The 17,660-nt window shown below is 40.3% G+C and overlaps 1 protein-coding gene across 2 annotated transcripts in view; it reads left to right on the top strand.

Moving 5' to 3' along the window:
• Positions 1-17,660, top strand: part of ELP3 (elongator acetyltransferase complex subunit 3) — a 109,407-nt gene that overhangs the window by 5,875 nt on the left and 85,872 nt on the right. Inside the window, exons 2-4 of one of the 2 annotated variants that reach the window (XM_007192723.2) lie at positions 22-121; positions 2,881-3,019; positions 17,556-17,626. In XM_007192723.2, coding sequence (XP_007192785.2) covers positions 22-121; positions 2,881-3,019; positions 17,556-17,626 — 310 coding nt within the window. Of the gene's footprint in view, positions 1-21; positions 122-2,880; positions 3,020-17,555; positions 17,627-17,660 lie in introns of those variants that run through there. The other variant, XM_007192724.2, reaches the window with a different exon arrangement.

Genomic DNA, 17,660 nt, shown 5'->3' with positions numbered 1-17,660 from the left:
TGTCAAATATTATCTTTTCAGGAAATCTCAGCCCTGCTGAGCTTATGATGCTGACCATAGGAGATGTTATTAAACAACTAATTGAAGCCCATGAACAGGGGAAAGACATCGATCTAAATAAGTAAGTGGACCTATAAAAAAGAAGGTAATCTTGTTCTTGGGTAGTAGATCTCTTTTATGAAATTATCAGCTGCTACTGGTTCTATCTCATGTTTCATGTTTTAGTTGAGAATTTAGCTTTCTGCCCTGCCCTATCGATTATTTATGGCAAAATTGCCTTATAGCCTTATAATATTAATAGTTTCTAACATTTCTTGGGCGCTTACGGTATTCCGGTCACTGTTAGTAGTATGTTAAATGTATTGGCTCAGCTGATCCTCTCAAACACTATATGAGGTAGGTATTTACCTCATTTGACAGATGGGTCCTCTGAGACAGAGAAAGGTTAAATAATTTGTTCAGGAGTAAATAACTGGTGATTGGCAGAGCTGGGATTTAGAATCAGGTCATCTGTCTCCAGAGCCCAGGCGCTGTCCTGCTGTGCACTCTCACTTCACATCCTTCCTCTCTTCCCTGTCGTCTCAGAGAGGTGGTAGCTCTCTTCCAGGGAAGCCCTCTCTTTGGGGCCTTGGATCCAATCCAGCCTTTCCCTACTTTAGAACCTCCTGGACACGTTCATCCACTTCCTCTCCACAACCATGTTCAGCTTTGACTTTGCTACATCCTCAAATAAGAGTGGTCTTTCCTCTCTGCATCTATTTATTTACTATATATTTGTGATATAGATCTGCTCTAGTGAAAGGGTTCTCCCCCCATCCCCAGGTCGTCAATGGTCTAGTCACTACGCACATGACATTTTTTTAGACCCTGTCTTCTGGTACTTGAGATACTACAATGTTATATCCCTTCCTTGGAACGTTGTGCTTGATAACATTTGCTAAAGAATAAATTAGTAACTATTCTTTTTTACCATGAAGACATATTTTATTGGTTTTTCTACCATGTGTTTAGCAGTGTTTTTTTTTTCCCCATCTTTCTTGGCTATACCTCTAATTATACAAATCTTTTGTTTCTCATGAACATATGAACATTTCTACTTCTTGTATGTTTTTGTCATTCTCTTTAATTTAGCACATCTAAAGCTAAAGCTATCATCTTCTTTAAAACCAGCCCCTACTCAGATGTCCTCTTTGCCTAATTGTTTTAACCTTCACCCAGGTTTGAAACTCTAGTGTCATCTTTGAATCTTTTCCCTTGGGTCCACTTAGATCAAAATTTTGCCTACTGCTTCTTCATTATAACTCTCTTTCATGTTCACCACCAACTTCCTCTTCCATTCCTTTTTAAACTTAAGTCTAGACTCCTGCAGTAGTTTATGCTTTCAGTCCTTTTTACTGTCTTGCTGGATTAATTTTCCTTCGTCCTTTCCCTGTGCAGGAACTTTCAGCACGTTCCCAGTGCTTGTGGAATTAAACACAGATTCCTCAGCCCATTATGTAAGGCCTCTCGGTGTGGCTTCAACTTACTTTTCCAACTTTTTAAACTTCTGTATCTTCATATTGAAAACCTTCCGCTTTCTGTTAAGTTGGTCTACTCATATTTCTTAAAATCTGTACTCTCCTGTTTTTGCATCTTCACGTAAGCCAGCCTGTCGGCTCTCAGTGTCATCTCTGTGTCTTTATTGCCTGTCTGAAGTCTACTCTTTTTTCTGTGCCCATTTTCTTTCAGTATGTCCCCAGCACACATTGAGTTCCTCTCTTTAGCTCTGGAATCACTCATTGTTGTGTGTGTGTTTTATTATTGATACGTATGTTTTTATTACTTGTAGATTTATTTTTGTGTGTGCCTGTCTGCAACCATGCGAACATAGAGCACGAAACAGCTATGCCTTACACCTCCTGACGTACCAAGTACTTAGGTAGTCTCTTGTACCTATCAGGTACTCAGTAACCATTTGTTGAAATGATTTGAACACCCCATAATATTTCTAGATGGATTAAAGTGAGAAGATAAAGTGACTATTAGGATTTGGTTAGCAGCCACAAAGGAAGGAAAAATTGCTAAATTATAGAGGAAAGTGAGGAATTATTAGTTGGAATAAAGGTTACTTCCGGGGGTTAGGGATAGGGTTACGGTCAGGAAGGGGCAAACGGGTCTTTTGAAGTGCTGATCATATTCTCTTTCTTGGAATGTGGTTACATGAGTGATTGTTTTATAATTGTTAGAGTATATTTATATGTTTTATTGTTCTGTTCTTTATATAATATTTTGTATTAGAAAAAGTTTTAAAACTTTTAAAGCTTTAAAAATATATCTACTTTATTTCCTATTTGGTTCTGCATAGCTTTGCTTTAAATTGTTTTGTTTTGTTTTGTTGGCCTGAGGCAGTGCTTTGCAACCAGGCATGACCATCCCCGCCCCCAAGTCATTTGGCAATGTCTGGAGACAGTTTTGGTTGTTACAACGGAAAGAGGTGCCAGTGGGTAGAGGCCAAGGATGCTGCCAGACATCGTACAATGTACTGAACAGTCCCCCACGACAGAATTAATGTGATCCCAAATGTAGTAGCGTGGAAGCTGAGAAAAGGGTAGAATCCTTCGAAGCTGGAGCGCTACTTTGAACGAGACCTACACTGTATCACTGTCCTGGGCCCCCCCCCCGCCCCGTAGTCATCTGGTTGTCTTTCTGGTACTCTGGAGAACAAGAAGTCATGAATTTTGTTCTAGTTCCCTGATAGTTACAAATGTTAAAACCACTGTTGTCATCTGGTGAAGGGATAGGGGAGTGATGGGAGTTGATGATGTTATTTATAGGTTATCCTTTTGGTAGCTTGTCCTTGAAATATTGTGGTTTTGATAATGCTAGATGCTTTACTTTCAGGGTGAAAACCAGGACAGCTGCCAAATATGGTCTTTCCGCACAGCCCCGCCTGGTGGATATCATTGCTGCAGTCCCACCTCAGTATCGAAAGGTCTTGGTCCCCAAGTTAAAGGCAAAACCCATCAGAACTGCCAGTGGGGTGAGTGATTCAATTCATCAAAGATTGATTGTGTATCTCTTCCACCACAGATCCCTGCCTCCATGTAACACCCGGGTAGTGAGGTGGAGGTGGGGGATTTGGACTAATAAAATCCATATGCTATGGTGTGTGCTGGAGTGGAGACACGTGCAGAATGCTAGGAGGGCACAGAGGGGCAAAGGTCACTGTTCTTAGAGGAGTAGATGATGTTTTGGTTTTTGCTGTCTTTAAAAGTATAGCTACATGCTTGGGGACTATCATAAGATGACCAGTATTGTTGGCCATCTTCAGCTTGTGGCTTATAAGATTGATACTTATAAAAGGTATTTTGAAAAGTTAATTGATAGTGCAAAGTCGTTCTATTAATATATATGGTAATTGTGAAACAGTTGACACCATAGGGAGTGATATGGGAGTCCAGAGGACAGAGATGTCCCTGCAGTAAAAGGGACTAGGGAAAGCCCAAGAGGAAGCGTGGAGCTTGACTAACATATAAATGGTGCCCATATAAGCAGAGAAGAGCAGGTTCAGAGAGTAATGGGAGGGAGGACCCAGGAACTAGGGCACAGAGGTAGAGGTGAGGTAGGAGGCGTGTGTGCAGGGAACCACGAGTGTACCAGACTCACTGGGGCTGACAGTTCATTTTGGAAAGCAGCAGGACATTGGGGTGAAGAGTTAGTGTGGGATCCACTTGTAAAAGATCTTAAATGTCCTGCAAAATAGCCAGATAATAGGAAACTGAAAGATTTTTGAGAAGGGGAGTGATGGGAACCAAATAGATTTTCAGAAAATTAATTTGCCTACAAGATGTAGGGTAGCTTGGAGCCAAAAGAACCAGTTGGGATACTCTTGGTTTGACCTAGGTGTGAAGTGTTAAGAGCCTGAATCAAGGTAGGGCCTCCAGGATAAAAAGGATGAGTGTGAGAGACGTGAGGGAAGAATTGCTAGGATTTAGACCCTCTTAAAACATGGTACCCAGAAGCGAATGCTGTGTTCCTGATGTGATCTAAGAAGTTCAGTCTGTTGTTTGGATGGGGATATTGTACTTCTAGTAAATGCAGCTTATAATGACTTGCTGAGTAGCCGTATCTCCTGGATCATATATTTGTGACTAATTAAACCCCAGAACTTTCACACACAATGTACCACCTATCCTAGTCTCTTCTCCTTTGTACTTAAGTGTTTGGGGTTTGTTTGTTTGTTTGTACCTAGTATAAAAGACTCAGAAAAACTAGTAGGTCCAAACCCCTCACCTCCCATTCCCCCGCCACTGTTCCCCCAGGGCAACCACTTTTAGGTCTTAGCTGATTTCTTGGCATTTACTTCCATATCCCTAAATAACATGCTTTATGGATAAGTCTTGGATTTTCACTTTTCAGCATTGTGTGTGGGCTTGCCACCATGCAGACAAAGGTTTAGCAATGTTTCAACCTGACAAATGCACTTGGCTTTCATAATTCCATTCTCTCTGTCTTCCTCCTACCTCAGATCGTTTCTTTCTTTGACAGCTACTCTTGTTCTGCTTCCCTCTAAAAATTGATGTTTTCTGTGGTCCTGGGCCAACTGCTTTTAGTGTCATACATGCTTTCTTTGGTGATCTCATCCATTGATGTTTTTAAGTATTGCCATATGCTGACTCGTAGCTCCGACTTCTCCCCAAGCTTCACATCCATGTCAAATTGCCTGTTAGACATTTCTCCTTTGACTGCCTGTAAGTATTCCCTTAAGTATAGCATAACCAAAACCTCAGGCTTGCTCGTCCATCTTCCTTGTCCACCTTAGCTAATGGTGCCCCCATCCACTCAGTTTCTAAAAGATGCGAAACGCATTGTCCATTCCTACCACCACTGGAAGGAACGTTTTGGCCTTTATTATTTCTTGTTTAGATTGTTTTAGTCATTTCCTAATGGGCCTACTTTGTCTTACCTGCACCAAATCCATTTTCTGCAGTGTCACCAGAGTGACTATTAAAAATATCAAAAGAACACAGCTGATTGTCATTCCCTAGCTGCTATGCATCCTAACCTCTATGCTTTTTAAAAAATTTATTTTACTGAAGTATAGTTGATTTACGATGTTGTGTTAATTTCTACTGTATGGCAAATGTGTGATTAAGTTATACACATATACATTCTTTTTCATATTCTTTTCCATTATGGTTTATCACAGGATATTGAATATAGTTCCCTGTGCTATACAGTAGGACCTTGCTGTTTATCCATTCTATATATAATAGTTTGCATCTACTAATCCTGAAATCCCAATCCATCCTTCCCCCACCATGCCTCCCCCTTGGCAACCACAAGTCTGTTCTCTGTGTCTGTGAGTCTGCTTCTGTTTTGTAGATAAGTTCACTTGTGTCATAATTTAGATTTCACATATATGCAATATCATATATTTATCTCTTTCTGACTGACTTAGTATTATAATCTCCAGGTCCATCCACGTTGCTGCAAATGGCATTATTTCATTATTTTTTATGGCTAATATTCCGCTGTGTATATGTACCACATCTTCTTTATCCATTCATCTGTTGATGGACATTTAGGTTGTTTCCATGTCTTGGCTATTGTAAATAGTGCTGCAATGAACATTGGAGTGCATGTATCTTTTTGAATTATAGTTTTCTCCAGATATATGCCCACTAACCTCCATGCTTTTACTTCTGCTGTTACTGTAGTGCTTTGTTTATATTTTTTTATAGAGCAGCTTTAGGTGTACAGAAAAATTGAGCAGAAAGCACAGAGTTCCCATATACTTCCCTTCCCCCTTCCCCAGGTTGCCCTATTATTAATACCTTGCATTGGCTTGACATATTTGTTATAATTGATGAACCAATATTGCTCTCTTATTATTAACCAAAGCCTGTAGTTTACACTGGGGTCACTCACAGTGTTGTACATTCTGTGGGTTTTACCAAATGCATAATTTCACATCCACTGTTACAGTATCATATGGAATAGTTTCACTGTCCTAAAACTTCCCTCATCATTTCCTCTGTTTCATACCTCTCTCAACTAGTGATCTATTTACTGTTTCTGTAGTTTTGCCTTTCCTAGAATGGTATATAGTTGGAATCAGTATGTTTTGTAGCCTTTTCATATTGGCTTCTGTTACTTTGCAGTGGGCATTTAAGGTTATGCTATGTCCTATTAGTGGCTTGATAGCTCATTTCTTTTTAGCACTGAATAATATTCCATTGTCTGAGTGTGCCACAATTTGTTTATCCACACACGTATTGAAGGACATCTTGGTTGCTTCCAATTTTTGGCAATTATAGTGGACAAAGCTACGATAAACATTTGTTTGAAGGTTTTTGCATACACAAAAGTTTTCAAACTCATTTGCGTAAATAAATACCTAGGAGCATGATTGCTGGATCATATGGTCAGACTACGTTTAGCTTTGTAAGAAATTGCCCAACTGTCTTCCAAAGTGGCTGCACTGTTTTGCATTCCATCAACAGTAAATGAGAGTTCCTGTTGCTCCACAAGCTCGTCAGCATTTGGTGTTGTCAGTGCTCTGGATTTTGGCCATTCTCTTAGGTATGTAGTGATATCTCATTGCTTTAATTTGCAATTCCTGAATGACATACGATGTTGAGTATCTTCTCATACACTTATTTTGCCTTCAGTGCATCTTCTTTGGTGAAGTGTCTCTTCAGATCTTTTGCCCTATTCCTAATTGGGTTGTTTGGTTTGTTTTTTGTTTTTTTTTTAAACATCTTTATTGAAGTATAATTGCCTTACAATAGTGTGTTAGCTTCTGCTTTTTAACAAAGTGAATCAGTTATACATATACAATATGTTCCCATTTCTCTTCCCTCTTGCATCTCCCTCCCTCCCACCCTCCCCATCCCACCCCTCTGGGTGGTCACAAAGCACCGAGTTGATCTCCCTGTGCTATGCAGCTGCTTCCCACTAGTTATCTATTTTACATTTGGTAGTGTATATATGTCCATGACACTCTCTTACCCTGTCACATCTCACCCCACCCCCTCCCCATATCCTCAAGTCCATTCTCTAGTAGGTCTGTGTCTTTCTTCCCGTCTTGCCACTAGGTTCTTCATGGCCTTTTTTTTTTTTTTTTCCCCTTAGATTCCGTATATATGTGTTAGCATACTGTATTTGTTTTTCTCTTTCTGACTTACTTCACTCTGTATGACAGACTCTAACTCCATCCACCTCATTACAAATACCTCCATTTCATTTCTTTTTATGGCTGAGTAATATTCCATTGTATATATGTGCCACATCTTCTTTATCCATTCATCTGTCGATGGACATTTAGGTTGCTTCCATGTCCTGGCTATTGTAAATAGAGCTGCAATGAACATTTTGGTACATGACTCTTTTTGACCTATGGTTTTCTCAGGGTATATGCCCAGTAGTGGGATTGCTGGGTCGTATGGTAGTTCTATTTGTAGTTTTTTAAGGAACCTCCATACTGTTCTCCATAGTGGCTGTATCAATTTACATTCCCACCAGCAGTGCAAAAGTGTTCCCTTTCCTCCACACCCTCTCCAGCATTTATTGTTTCTAGATTTTTTGATAATGGCCATTCTGACCGGTGTGAGATGATATCTCATTGTAGTTTTGATTTGCATTTCTCTAATGATTAATGATGTTGAGCATTCTTTCATGTGTCTGTAGGCCATCTGTATATCTCCTTTGGAGAAATGTCTATTTAGATCTTCTGCCCATTTTTGGATTGGGTTGTTCGTTTTTTTGTTATTGAGCTGCGTGAGCTGCTTGTAAATCTTGGAGATTAATCCTTTGTCAGTTGCTTCATTTGCAAATATTTTCTCCCATTCTGAGGGTTGTCTTTTGGTCTTGTTTATGGTTTCCTTTGCTGTGCAAAAGCTTTTCAGTTTCATTAGGTCCCATTTGTTTATTTGTGTTCTTATTTCCATTTCTCTGGGAGCTGGGTCAAAAAGAATCTTGCTGTGATGTATGTCATAGAGTGTTCTGCCTATGTTTTCCTCTAAGAGTTTGATAGTGTCTGGCCTTACACTTAGGTCTTTAATCCATTTTGAGTTTATTTTTGTGCATGGTGTCAGGGAGTGTTCTAATTTCATACTTTTACATGTTCCTGTCCAATTTTCCCAGCACCACTTATTGAAGAGGCTGTCTTTTCTCCACTGTATATGCTTGCCTCCTTTATCAAAGATAAGGTGACCATATGTGTGTGGGTTTATCTCTGGGCTTTCTATCCTGTTCCATTGATCTATATTTCTGTTTTTGTGCCAGTACCAAACTGTCTTGATTACTGAAGCTTTGTAATATAGTCTGAAGTCAGGGAGCCTGATTCCCCCAGCTCCATTTTTCGTTCTCAAGATTGCTTTGGCTATTCGGGGTCTTTTGTGTTTCCATACAAATTGTGAAATTTTTTGTTCTAGTTCTGTGAAAAATGCCAGTGGTAGTTTGATAGGGATTGCATTGAATCTGTAGATTGCTTTGGGTAGTAGAGTCATTTTCACAATGTTGATTCTTCCAATCCAGGAACATGGTATATCTCTCCATCTATTTGTATCCTCTTTAATTTCTTTCATCAGTGTCTTATAATTTTCTGCATACAGGTCTTTTGTCTCCTTAGGTAGGTTTATTCCTAGATATTTTATTCTTTTTGTTGCAATGGTAAATGGGAGTGTTTTCTTAATTTCACTTTCACATTTTTCATCATTAGTGTATAGAAATGCAAGAGATTTCTGTGCATTAATTTTGTATCCTGCTACTTTACCAAATTCATTGATTAGCTCTAGGAGTTTTCTGGTAGCATCTTTAGGATTCTCTATGTATAGTATCATGTCATCTGCAAATAGTGACAGCTTTACTTCTTCTTTTCCGATTTGGATTCCTTTTATTTCTTTGTCTTCTCTGATTGCTGTGGCTAACACTTCCAAAACTATGTTGAATAATAGTGGTGAGAGTGGGCAACCTTGTCTTGTTCCTGATCTTAGTGGAAATGGTTTCAGTTTTTCACCATTGAGGACAATGTTGGCTGTGGGTTTGTCATATATGGCCTTTATTATGTTGAGGAAAGTTCCCTCTATGCCTACTTTCTGCAGGGCTTTTATCATAAATGGGTGTTGAATTTTGTCGAAAGCTTTCTCTGCATCTATTGAGATGATCATATGGTTTTTCTCCTTCAATTTGTTAATATGGTGTATCACATTGATTGATTTGCGTATATTGAAGAATCCTTGCATTCCTGGGATAAACCCCACTTGATCATGGTGTATGATCCTTTTAATGTGCTGTTGGATTCTGTTTGCTAGTATTTTGTTGAGGATTTTTGCATCTATGTTCATCAGTGATATTGGCCTGTAGTTTTCTTTCTTTGTGACATCTTTGTCTGGTTTTGGTATCAGGGTGATGGTGGCCTCGTAGAATGAGTTTGGGAGTGTTCCTCCCTCTGCAATATTTTGGAAGAGTTTGAGAAGGATAGGTGTTAGCTCTTCTCTAAATGTTTGATAGAATTCCCCTGTGAAGCCATCTGGTCCTGGGCTTTTGTTTGTTGGAAGGTTTTTAATCACAGTTTCAATTTCAGTGCTTGTGATTGGTCTGTTCATATTTTCTATTTCTTCCTGGTTCAGTCTCGGCAGTTTGTGCATTTCTAAGAATCTGTCCATTTCTTCCAGGTTGTCCATTTTATTGGCATATAGTTGCTTGTAGTAATCTCTCATGATCTTTTGTATTTCTGCAGTGTCAGTGGTTACTTCTCCTTTTTCATTTCTAATTCTATTGATCTGAGTCTTCTCCCTTTTTCTCTTGATGAGTCTGGATAATGGTTTATCAATTTTGTTTATCTTCTCAAAGAACCAGCTTTTAGTTTCATTGATTTTTGCTATTGTTTCCTTCATTTCTTTTTCATTTATTTCTGACCTGATCTTTATAATTTCTTTCCTTCTGCTGGCTTTGGGGTTTTTTTGTTCTTCTTTCTCTAATTGCTTTAGGTGCAAGGTTAGGTTGTTTATTCGAGATGTTTCCTGTTTCTTGAGGTAGGCTTGTATTGCTATAAACTTCCCTCTTAGCACTGCTTTTGCTGCGTCCCATAGGTTTTGGGTCGTCGTGTCTCCATTGTCATTTGTTTCTAGGTATTTTTTGATTTCCCCTTTGATTTCTTCAGTAATCACTTCATTATTAAGTAATGTATTGTGTAGCCTCCATGTGTTTGTATTTTTTACAGATCTTTTCCTGTAATTGATATCTAGTCTCATAGCGTTGTGGTCGGAAAAGATACTTGATACGATTTCAATTTTCTTAAATTTACCAAGGCTTGATTTGTGACCCAAGATATGATCTATCCTGGAGAATGTTCCATGAGCACTTGAGAAAAATGTGTATTCTGTTGTTTTTGGGTGGAATGTCCTATAAATATCAATTAAGTCCATCTTGTTTAATGTATCATTTAAAGCTTGTGTTTCCTTATTTATTTTCATTTTGGATGATCTGTCCATTGGTGAAAGTGGGGTGTTAAAGTCCCCTACTATGATTGTGTTGCTGTCAATTTCCCCTTTTATGGCTGTTAGTATTTGCCTTATGTATTGAGGTGCTCCTATGTTGGGTGCATAAATATTTACAATTGTTATACCTTCCTCTTGGATCGATCCCTTGATCATTATATAGTGTCCTTCTTTGTCTCTTGTAATAGTCTTTATTTTAAAGTCTATTTTGTCTGATATGAGAATTGCTACTCCAGCTTTCTTTTGATTTCCATTTGCATGGAATATCTTTTTCCATCCCCTCACTTTCAGTCTGTATGTGTCTCTAGGTCTGAAGTGGGTCTCTTGTAGATAGCATATATATGGGTCTTGTTTTTGTATCCATTCAGCCAGCCTGTGTCTTTTGGTGGGAGCATTTAATCCATTTACATTCAAGGTAATTATCGATATGTATGTTCCTATTCCCATTTTCTTAAATGTATTGGGTTTGTTATTGTAGGTGTTTTCCTTCTCTTGTGTTTCTTGCCTAGAGAATTTCCTTTAGCATTTGTTGTAAAGCTGGTTTGGTGGTGCTGAACTCTCTCAGCTTTTGCTTGTCTGTAAAGGTTTTAATTTCTCCATCGAATCTGAATGAGATCCTTGCTGGGTAGAGTAATCTTGGTTGTAGGTTTTTCTCCTTCATCACTTTAAGTATATCCTGCCACTCCCTTCTGGCTTGCAGAGTTTCTGCTGATAGATCAGATGTTAACCTTATGGGGATTCCCTTGTGTGTTATTTGTTTTTTTTCCCTTGCTGCCTTTAATATGTTTTCCTTATATTTAATTTTTGACAGTTTGATTAATATGTGTCTTGGCGTGTTCCTCCTTGGGTTTATCCTGTATGGGACTCTCTGTGCTTCCAGGACTTGATTAACTATTTCCTTTCCCATATTAGGGAAGTTTTCAACTATAATCTCTTCAAAAATTTTCTCAGTCCCTTTCTTTTTCTCTTCTTCTTCTGGTACCCCTATAATTCGAATGTTGGCACGTTTAATGTTGTCCCAGAGGTCCCTGAGACTGTCCTCAGTTCTTTTCATTCTTTTTTCTTTATCCTGCTCTGTAGTAGTTATTTCCACCATTTTATCTTCCAGGTCACTTATCCTTTCTTCTGCCTCAGTTATTCTACTATTGATCCCATCTAGAGTATTTTTGATTTCATTTATTGTGTTTTTCATCATTGCTTGGTTCCTCTTTAGTTCTTCTACATCCTTGTTAAATGTTTCTTGCATTTTGTCTATTCTATTTCCAAGATTTTGGATCATCCTTACTATCATTATTCTGAATTCTTTTTCAGGTAGACTACCTATTTCCTCTTCATTTGTTAAGTCCAGTGTGTTTTGAGCCTGCTCCTTCATCTGCTGTGTGTTTTTCTGTCGTCTCATTTTGCCTATCTTACTGTGTTTGGGGTCTCCTTTTCACAGGCTGCAGGTTCGTAGTTCCCTTTGTTTTTGGTATCTGTCCCCAGTGGCTAAGGTTGGTTCAGTGGGTTGTGTAGGCTTCCTGGTGGAGGGAACTAGTGCCTGAGTTCTGGTGGATGAGGCTAGATCTTGTCTTTCTGGTGGGCACATCCACGTGTGGTGGTGTATTTTGTGGTGTCTGTGGTCTTATTATGATTTTAGGCAGCCTCTCTGCCAATGGATGGGGTTGTGTTCCTGTCTAGCTAGTTGTTTGGCATAGGATGTCCAGCACTGTAGCTTGCTGGTCGTTGAGTGAAGCTGGGTCTTGATGTTGAGATGGAGATCTCTGGGAGATTTTTGCCGTTTGGTATTACGTGGAGCTGGGAGGTCTCTTGTGGACCAGTGTCCTGAAGTTGGCTCTCCCACCTCAGAAGCACGGCCCTGATGCCTGGCTGGAGCACCAAGAGCCTTTCATCCACACGGCTCAGAGTAAAAGGGAGAAAAAATAGAAAGAAAGAAAGAAAGAGGCTATAGTATAGTGAAGTAAAATAAAGCTATTGTAAAGCAAAGCTATACAGACAAAATCTCACCCAGAAGCATATACATATACACTCACAAAAAAAAGGAAAAGGGGAAAAATTAATATATCCTGCTCCCAAAGTCCACCTCCTGAATTTGGGATGATTCGTTGTCTATTCAGGTATTCCACAGATGCAGGTACATCAAGTTGTTTGTGGAGCTTTAATCCGCTGCTTCTGAGGCTGCTGGGAGAGATTTCCCCTTCTCTTCCCTGTTCGCACAGCTCCTGGGGTTCAGCTTTGCATTTGGACCCGCCTCTGCGTGTAGGTCGCCTGAGGGCGTCTGTTCCCCGCCCAGACAGGACGGGGTTAAAGGAGCAGCTGCTTCGGGGGCTCTGGCTCACCCAGGCCGCGGGGAGGGAGGGGTACAGAGGAGGCGGGGCGAGCCTGCAGCGGCCGAGGCCGGCGTGACATTGCACCAGCCTGAGGCGCGCAGTGCGTTCTCCCGGGGATGTTGTCCCCGGATCCCGGGACCCTGGCAGTGGCGGGCTGCACAGGCTACCGGGAGGGGCGGTGTGGAGAGTGACCTGTGCTCACACACAGGCTTTTTGGAGGCGGCAGCAGCAGCCCCAGCGTCTCATGCCCGTCTCTGGGGTCCGCGCTGATAACCGCGGCTCGCGCCCTTCTCTGGAGTTCGTTTAGGCGGCGCTCTGAATCCCCTCTCCTTGCCCGCCGCGAAACAAAGAGGCAAGAAAAAGTCTCTTGCCTCTTTGGCAGCTGCAGACTTTTTCCCCCGGACTCCCTCCCGGCTAGCTGTGGTGCGCTAACCCCTTCAGGCTGTGTTCACGCCGCCAGCCCCAGTCCTCTCCCTGCGATCCGAACCGAAGCCGAGCCTCAGCTCCCAGCCCCGCCCGCCCCGGCAGGTGAGCAGACAAGCCTCTCGGGCTGGTGAGTGCTGGTCGGCACTGCTCCTCCGTGCGGGAATCTCTCCGCTTTGCCCTCCGCACCCCTGTGGCTGTGCTCTCCTCCACGGCTCCGAAGCTCCCCCCTCCGCCACCCGCAGTCTCCGCCCGCGAAGGGGCTCCTAGTGCGTGGAAACCTTTCCTCCTTCACGGCTCCCTCCCACTGGTGCAGGTGCCGTCCCTATTCTTTTGTCTCTGTTATTTCTTTTTTCTTTTGCCCTACCCCAGTACGGGGGGAGTTTCTTGCCTTTTTGGAGGTCGGACGTTTTCTGCCAGCGTTCAGTGGGTGTTCTGTAGGAGCAGTTCCACGTGTAGATGTATTTCTACTGTATCTGTGGGAAGGAAGGTGATCTCCGCGTCTTACTCTTCCGCCATCTTCTCCAATCCCCCTGTTTGGTTTTTTTATTGTGAAGTTTTAAGGATTTTTTTTGTATAGTTAAGATACATGTCTTTTATCAGACATGTGTTTTGTAAATATTTTCTCCCAGTCTGTGGCATATCTTTTTAGTATACTTAAGTCTATGATCCATTTTGAGTCTGTTTGTATTTGAGTTTTTGTTTGTTTTGTTGGTTTTTTTTGCTTTGAAAATCATGATTTTTATTATTCAGAGTAGTATCATTACTCATTGCAACAGTAGTGACCGTATGTTGCCCACCTGTTACATACCAGCCACTGCACTGGTGTGTTTTCTAATTTAATCCTCAAAACTGTTTTGAGGGTAGGTAGTATTGTCTTCATTTTACAAAACAGGAAAATACACAGTAAGAGGCAGAGAAAAGATTCAAAGGTTCATCTCTCTGGAGGACTCCAAAGTCACAGCTTTTTCTACCTTCTTTAAGCTGTATTCTACAAAACTACAGGATCTGTATAAGTTTTTTAGGAGCTACTGTGAGGAATAACAGGGAAGCCGTGGGAGCAGGCCCCATCTCTACTTCACCCAGGGCTGTTGCTTTTCTCTCTTCTGTAAGTTGATGTTCTAAGTAAAACATTACTTGAAGGGAGAGTTCAGCCACTTAAAAAATGCTTGAAAACTCCTGCACATTGCTTCCCTGGTCCCTATGTCCTTCTGCCTTCTTAGCTCAGTTAACTCTTACTCAGCATGGCTGTCAACCCCTTAGGAAGGCTTCCCTGACGCCCCTGGTCAGGGCTAATTAATCCCCTTCTTTGGGCATCCCTAGTATTTTCTTTGTGCTTCTTACCATGTGGTTTTGAAAGAGCCTATTTCTCTATGTCCTCCTCCCCTGCTAGCTTGTATGATTTCAGAGGACAGAGACAGTGCATTAATATTTTTGTAGTCTTAGGGCCCACCTGCTCTGTGTAGCTCAGAACCTGGCCTATATTGTAGGCCCTCAATAAAAGATTGGGAAATTAGATTGACCTCATCAGTGGTATACATATACCACTTGTGTCTCATTTTAAATACAAACATTTGTTTGAAAATCTAAGTTTTTAATTCAGATTTGCAAAATTATTTATTTTGGAGTTTCTCTAGATCACTAATGATTTAAGTTCAATTTTAATCATTTTTATTATTAAAAAATAATCACAGACTTACAGAAAAGTTGAAAATCCACTACAAAGAACACTTTATCCCTGAGCCATTTGAGAGTAAGTTGCAAAGCCGATGCCTTTGAATACTTTAGTGTGTACTTCCTACAAACAAGAACATTTTCTTGCATCACCACAATACAGCCATCAAAATCAGAAATTTAACACTGATACGTTATCATCATCTAATCCTCAGACCTCATTCAAGTTCTAATGGTGTGTCGGTAATGACCCACAGGACCCAGTTCAGAATCACGTGCTGCATTTAGTTGTCATGGCTTTTCAGTCTGGACACTTCCTCTGTCTTTCCTTTACTTCATTACCTTAACACTTTTGAAGATTTCAGGCAAGTTGTTTTGTAGCATCTCCCTCAATTTGGTTTAATCAGATGTGTCCTCATAATTAGATTCGGGTTTGCATCTGTGGCAGGAACATCACAGAAGTGATACTGTGTTCTTATTATATCCTGTCAGGTGGTGCATAGTTTGTTGTCCTGTCACTGATGTCTACTTTGATCAAGGTGATATCTGCTAGGTGTCCCCTTTGTAAAGTTATTCTTTTCCACTTAGTAATTAAGAAGTTTTGTGTGGTGAAGTACTTTGAAACTATGCAAATATCCTGTTCCTTATCAGACTTCCAGTTTCCTCATTCATTTGTGTGAATGGATTAAATGGTTTCCTGTTTGGTGGGTTATAATCTGTTGCATCCTTATTTATTTTGATGTACAAATTTTCCCAGTTTTGACCAGTAGGAGCCCTTTCAAGCTGGTTTCTGTTTCTTTTTTAAATGTCCCCATCATTCTTTGAGCAGTTTGAAGCTTTCAGTCATAATAAAATGTTCCAGGCTCATCTTGTACTTTCTTGACCCCAGCCCTGGAATCAGCTGTTTCTCCAAGGAGCCCTGGTTTCTTTTAGTGGAGAAGAGTATTTAGAAGCAAAGAGCTGAGTGCTAGATGTGCTCAATGCCGTTAGGGTGTTGCTGCTCCCAGACCCTCTCCGTGGACCAAACTAGGAAATATATATGTAGATGTACATATATGCACACACATATACATAACACACTTGCATCTATATTTGTGTGTGTGTGTGTGTGTATACTGTGAGTCCACAACAGTACCTTTAATTTCATCCAACCCACAGAGTTCATTCTAGTTCTCTCCCTTTCCATATTTTAACTTTCTTCTCTGAGGTACCGCCTCACACCGGTCAGAATGGCCATGATTAAAAAGTCATTACAAATAACAGATGCTGGAGAGAGGGTGGAGAAAAAGGAACCCTCCTACATTGTTGGTGGGAATGTAAATTGTGCAGCCGCTATGGAAAACAGTATGGAGGTTCCTCAGAAAACTAAAAATAGAGTTGCCATATGATCCAGCAATCCCACTCCTGGGTATGTATCTGGATACAACTATTGATATAATTCAAAAAGATACATGCACCCCTATGTTCATAGCAGCCAAGACATGGACACAACCTAAATGTCCATTGAGAGATGAATGGATAAAGAAGATGTGGTATATATATACAATGGAATACTACTCAGCCATAAAAAAGAATGAAATAACGCCATTTACAGCAACATGGCAGGTAAAGTAAGTCTGAAAAAGAAACACAAATACCATATGATATCACTTATATGTGGAATCTAAAATATGATACAAATGAACATATCTACAAAAGGGAAACAGACTCACAGACATAGAGAACAGACTTGTGGTTGCCATGGGGGAGCGGGGTGGGGGAGGGATGGATTGGGAGTTTGGGGCTAGCAGATGTAAACTATTTTATATAGGATGGATAAACAACAGGGTCCTACTGTATAGCACAGGGAACTATATTCAATATCCTGTGATAAACCATAATGGAAGAGAATTTGGAAAAGAATGTATATATGTGTATAACTGAATCACTTTTCTGTAGAGCAGAGATTAACACAACATCGTAAATCAACTATACTTCAATAAAATAAATTAAAAAATCATAACTTTCTTCTCTGACAGTAAGAAACCTGGCTTGCATTCATCTTAGTGTATACCCTTATTTGACCAGCTGCCCCCATATGAAGCCAATTGTCTAACTCTGCCATCACGTCCTTCTCAAGCAGATGCTCTTCTTACCCCACTTGGGCTCTGACAGACCCCTCTGAGAATATCTTGCACACACTCTGAAGTCTAGCTCCTAGTTTAATAGTCTCTATTCTAAATATGGAGATCTATTGGGAAGAGTTTGAGATACAAAGGTTAGGTTTAGATATAATTTTATAGAATTGCATAAGTAATTTTTCTCTTGTAGGCTATTTTATTAAAACAAATCAGAAAGAGCAAGAGAGAATAAGAATCACCGTGACTTTAAAAATCATTAATTCCTTATTTTGCACTTAATTTATTGTAAAATACAAACTAGTGTATACAATGCGTATGTACATTTTGAAGATTAATAATATTGAAAAGAGATCACCCTGGTACCCACGGCTCTGTTTAAGAAATACAGCGTTACCAGTACTTTTGAAACCCCCTGTGTGCCACACCCTCCGATTGCATTCCTCTCCCGCTTTCTGAGCGATAACCACTCTCCAGAATTTTGTATGAATTATTTCATAATTGCTTTTTTGTTAATCTTCCTTTTTTAGATTGCTGTTGTGGCTGTCATGTGCAAACCCCACAGATGTCCACACATCAGTTTTACAGGAAACATATGTGTGTGAGTATGATGATTGTGATAAGTTGTGTATGTG

This window comes from Balaenoptera acutorostrata, chromosome 6 (genome assembly GCF_949987535.1).
Source record: "Balaenoptera acutorostrata chromosome 6, mBalAcu1.1, whole genome shotgun sequence".
Taxonomy (NCBI): domain Eukaryota; kingdom Metazoa; phylum Chordata; class Mammalia; order Artiodactyla; family Balaenopteridae; genus Balaenoptera; species Balaenoptera acutorostrata.
The sequence above is the reverse complement of the archived record's forward strand: the minus strand, read 5'-3'. Positions and strand labels throughout refer to the sequence as shown.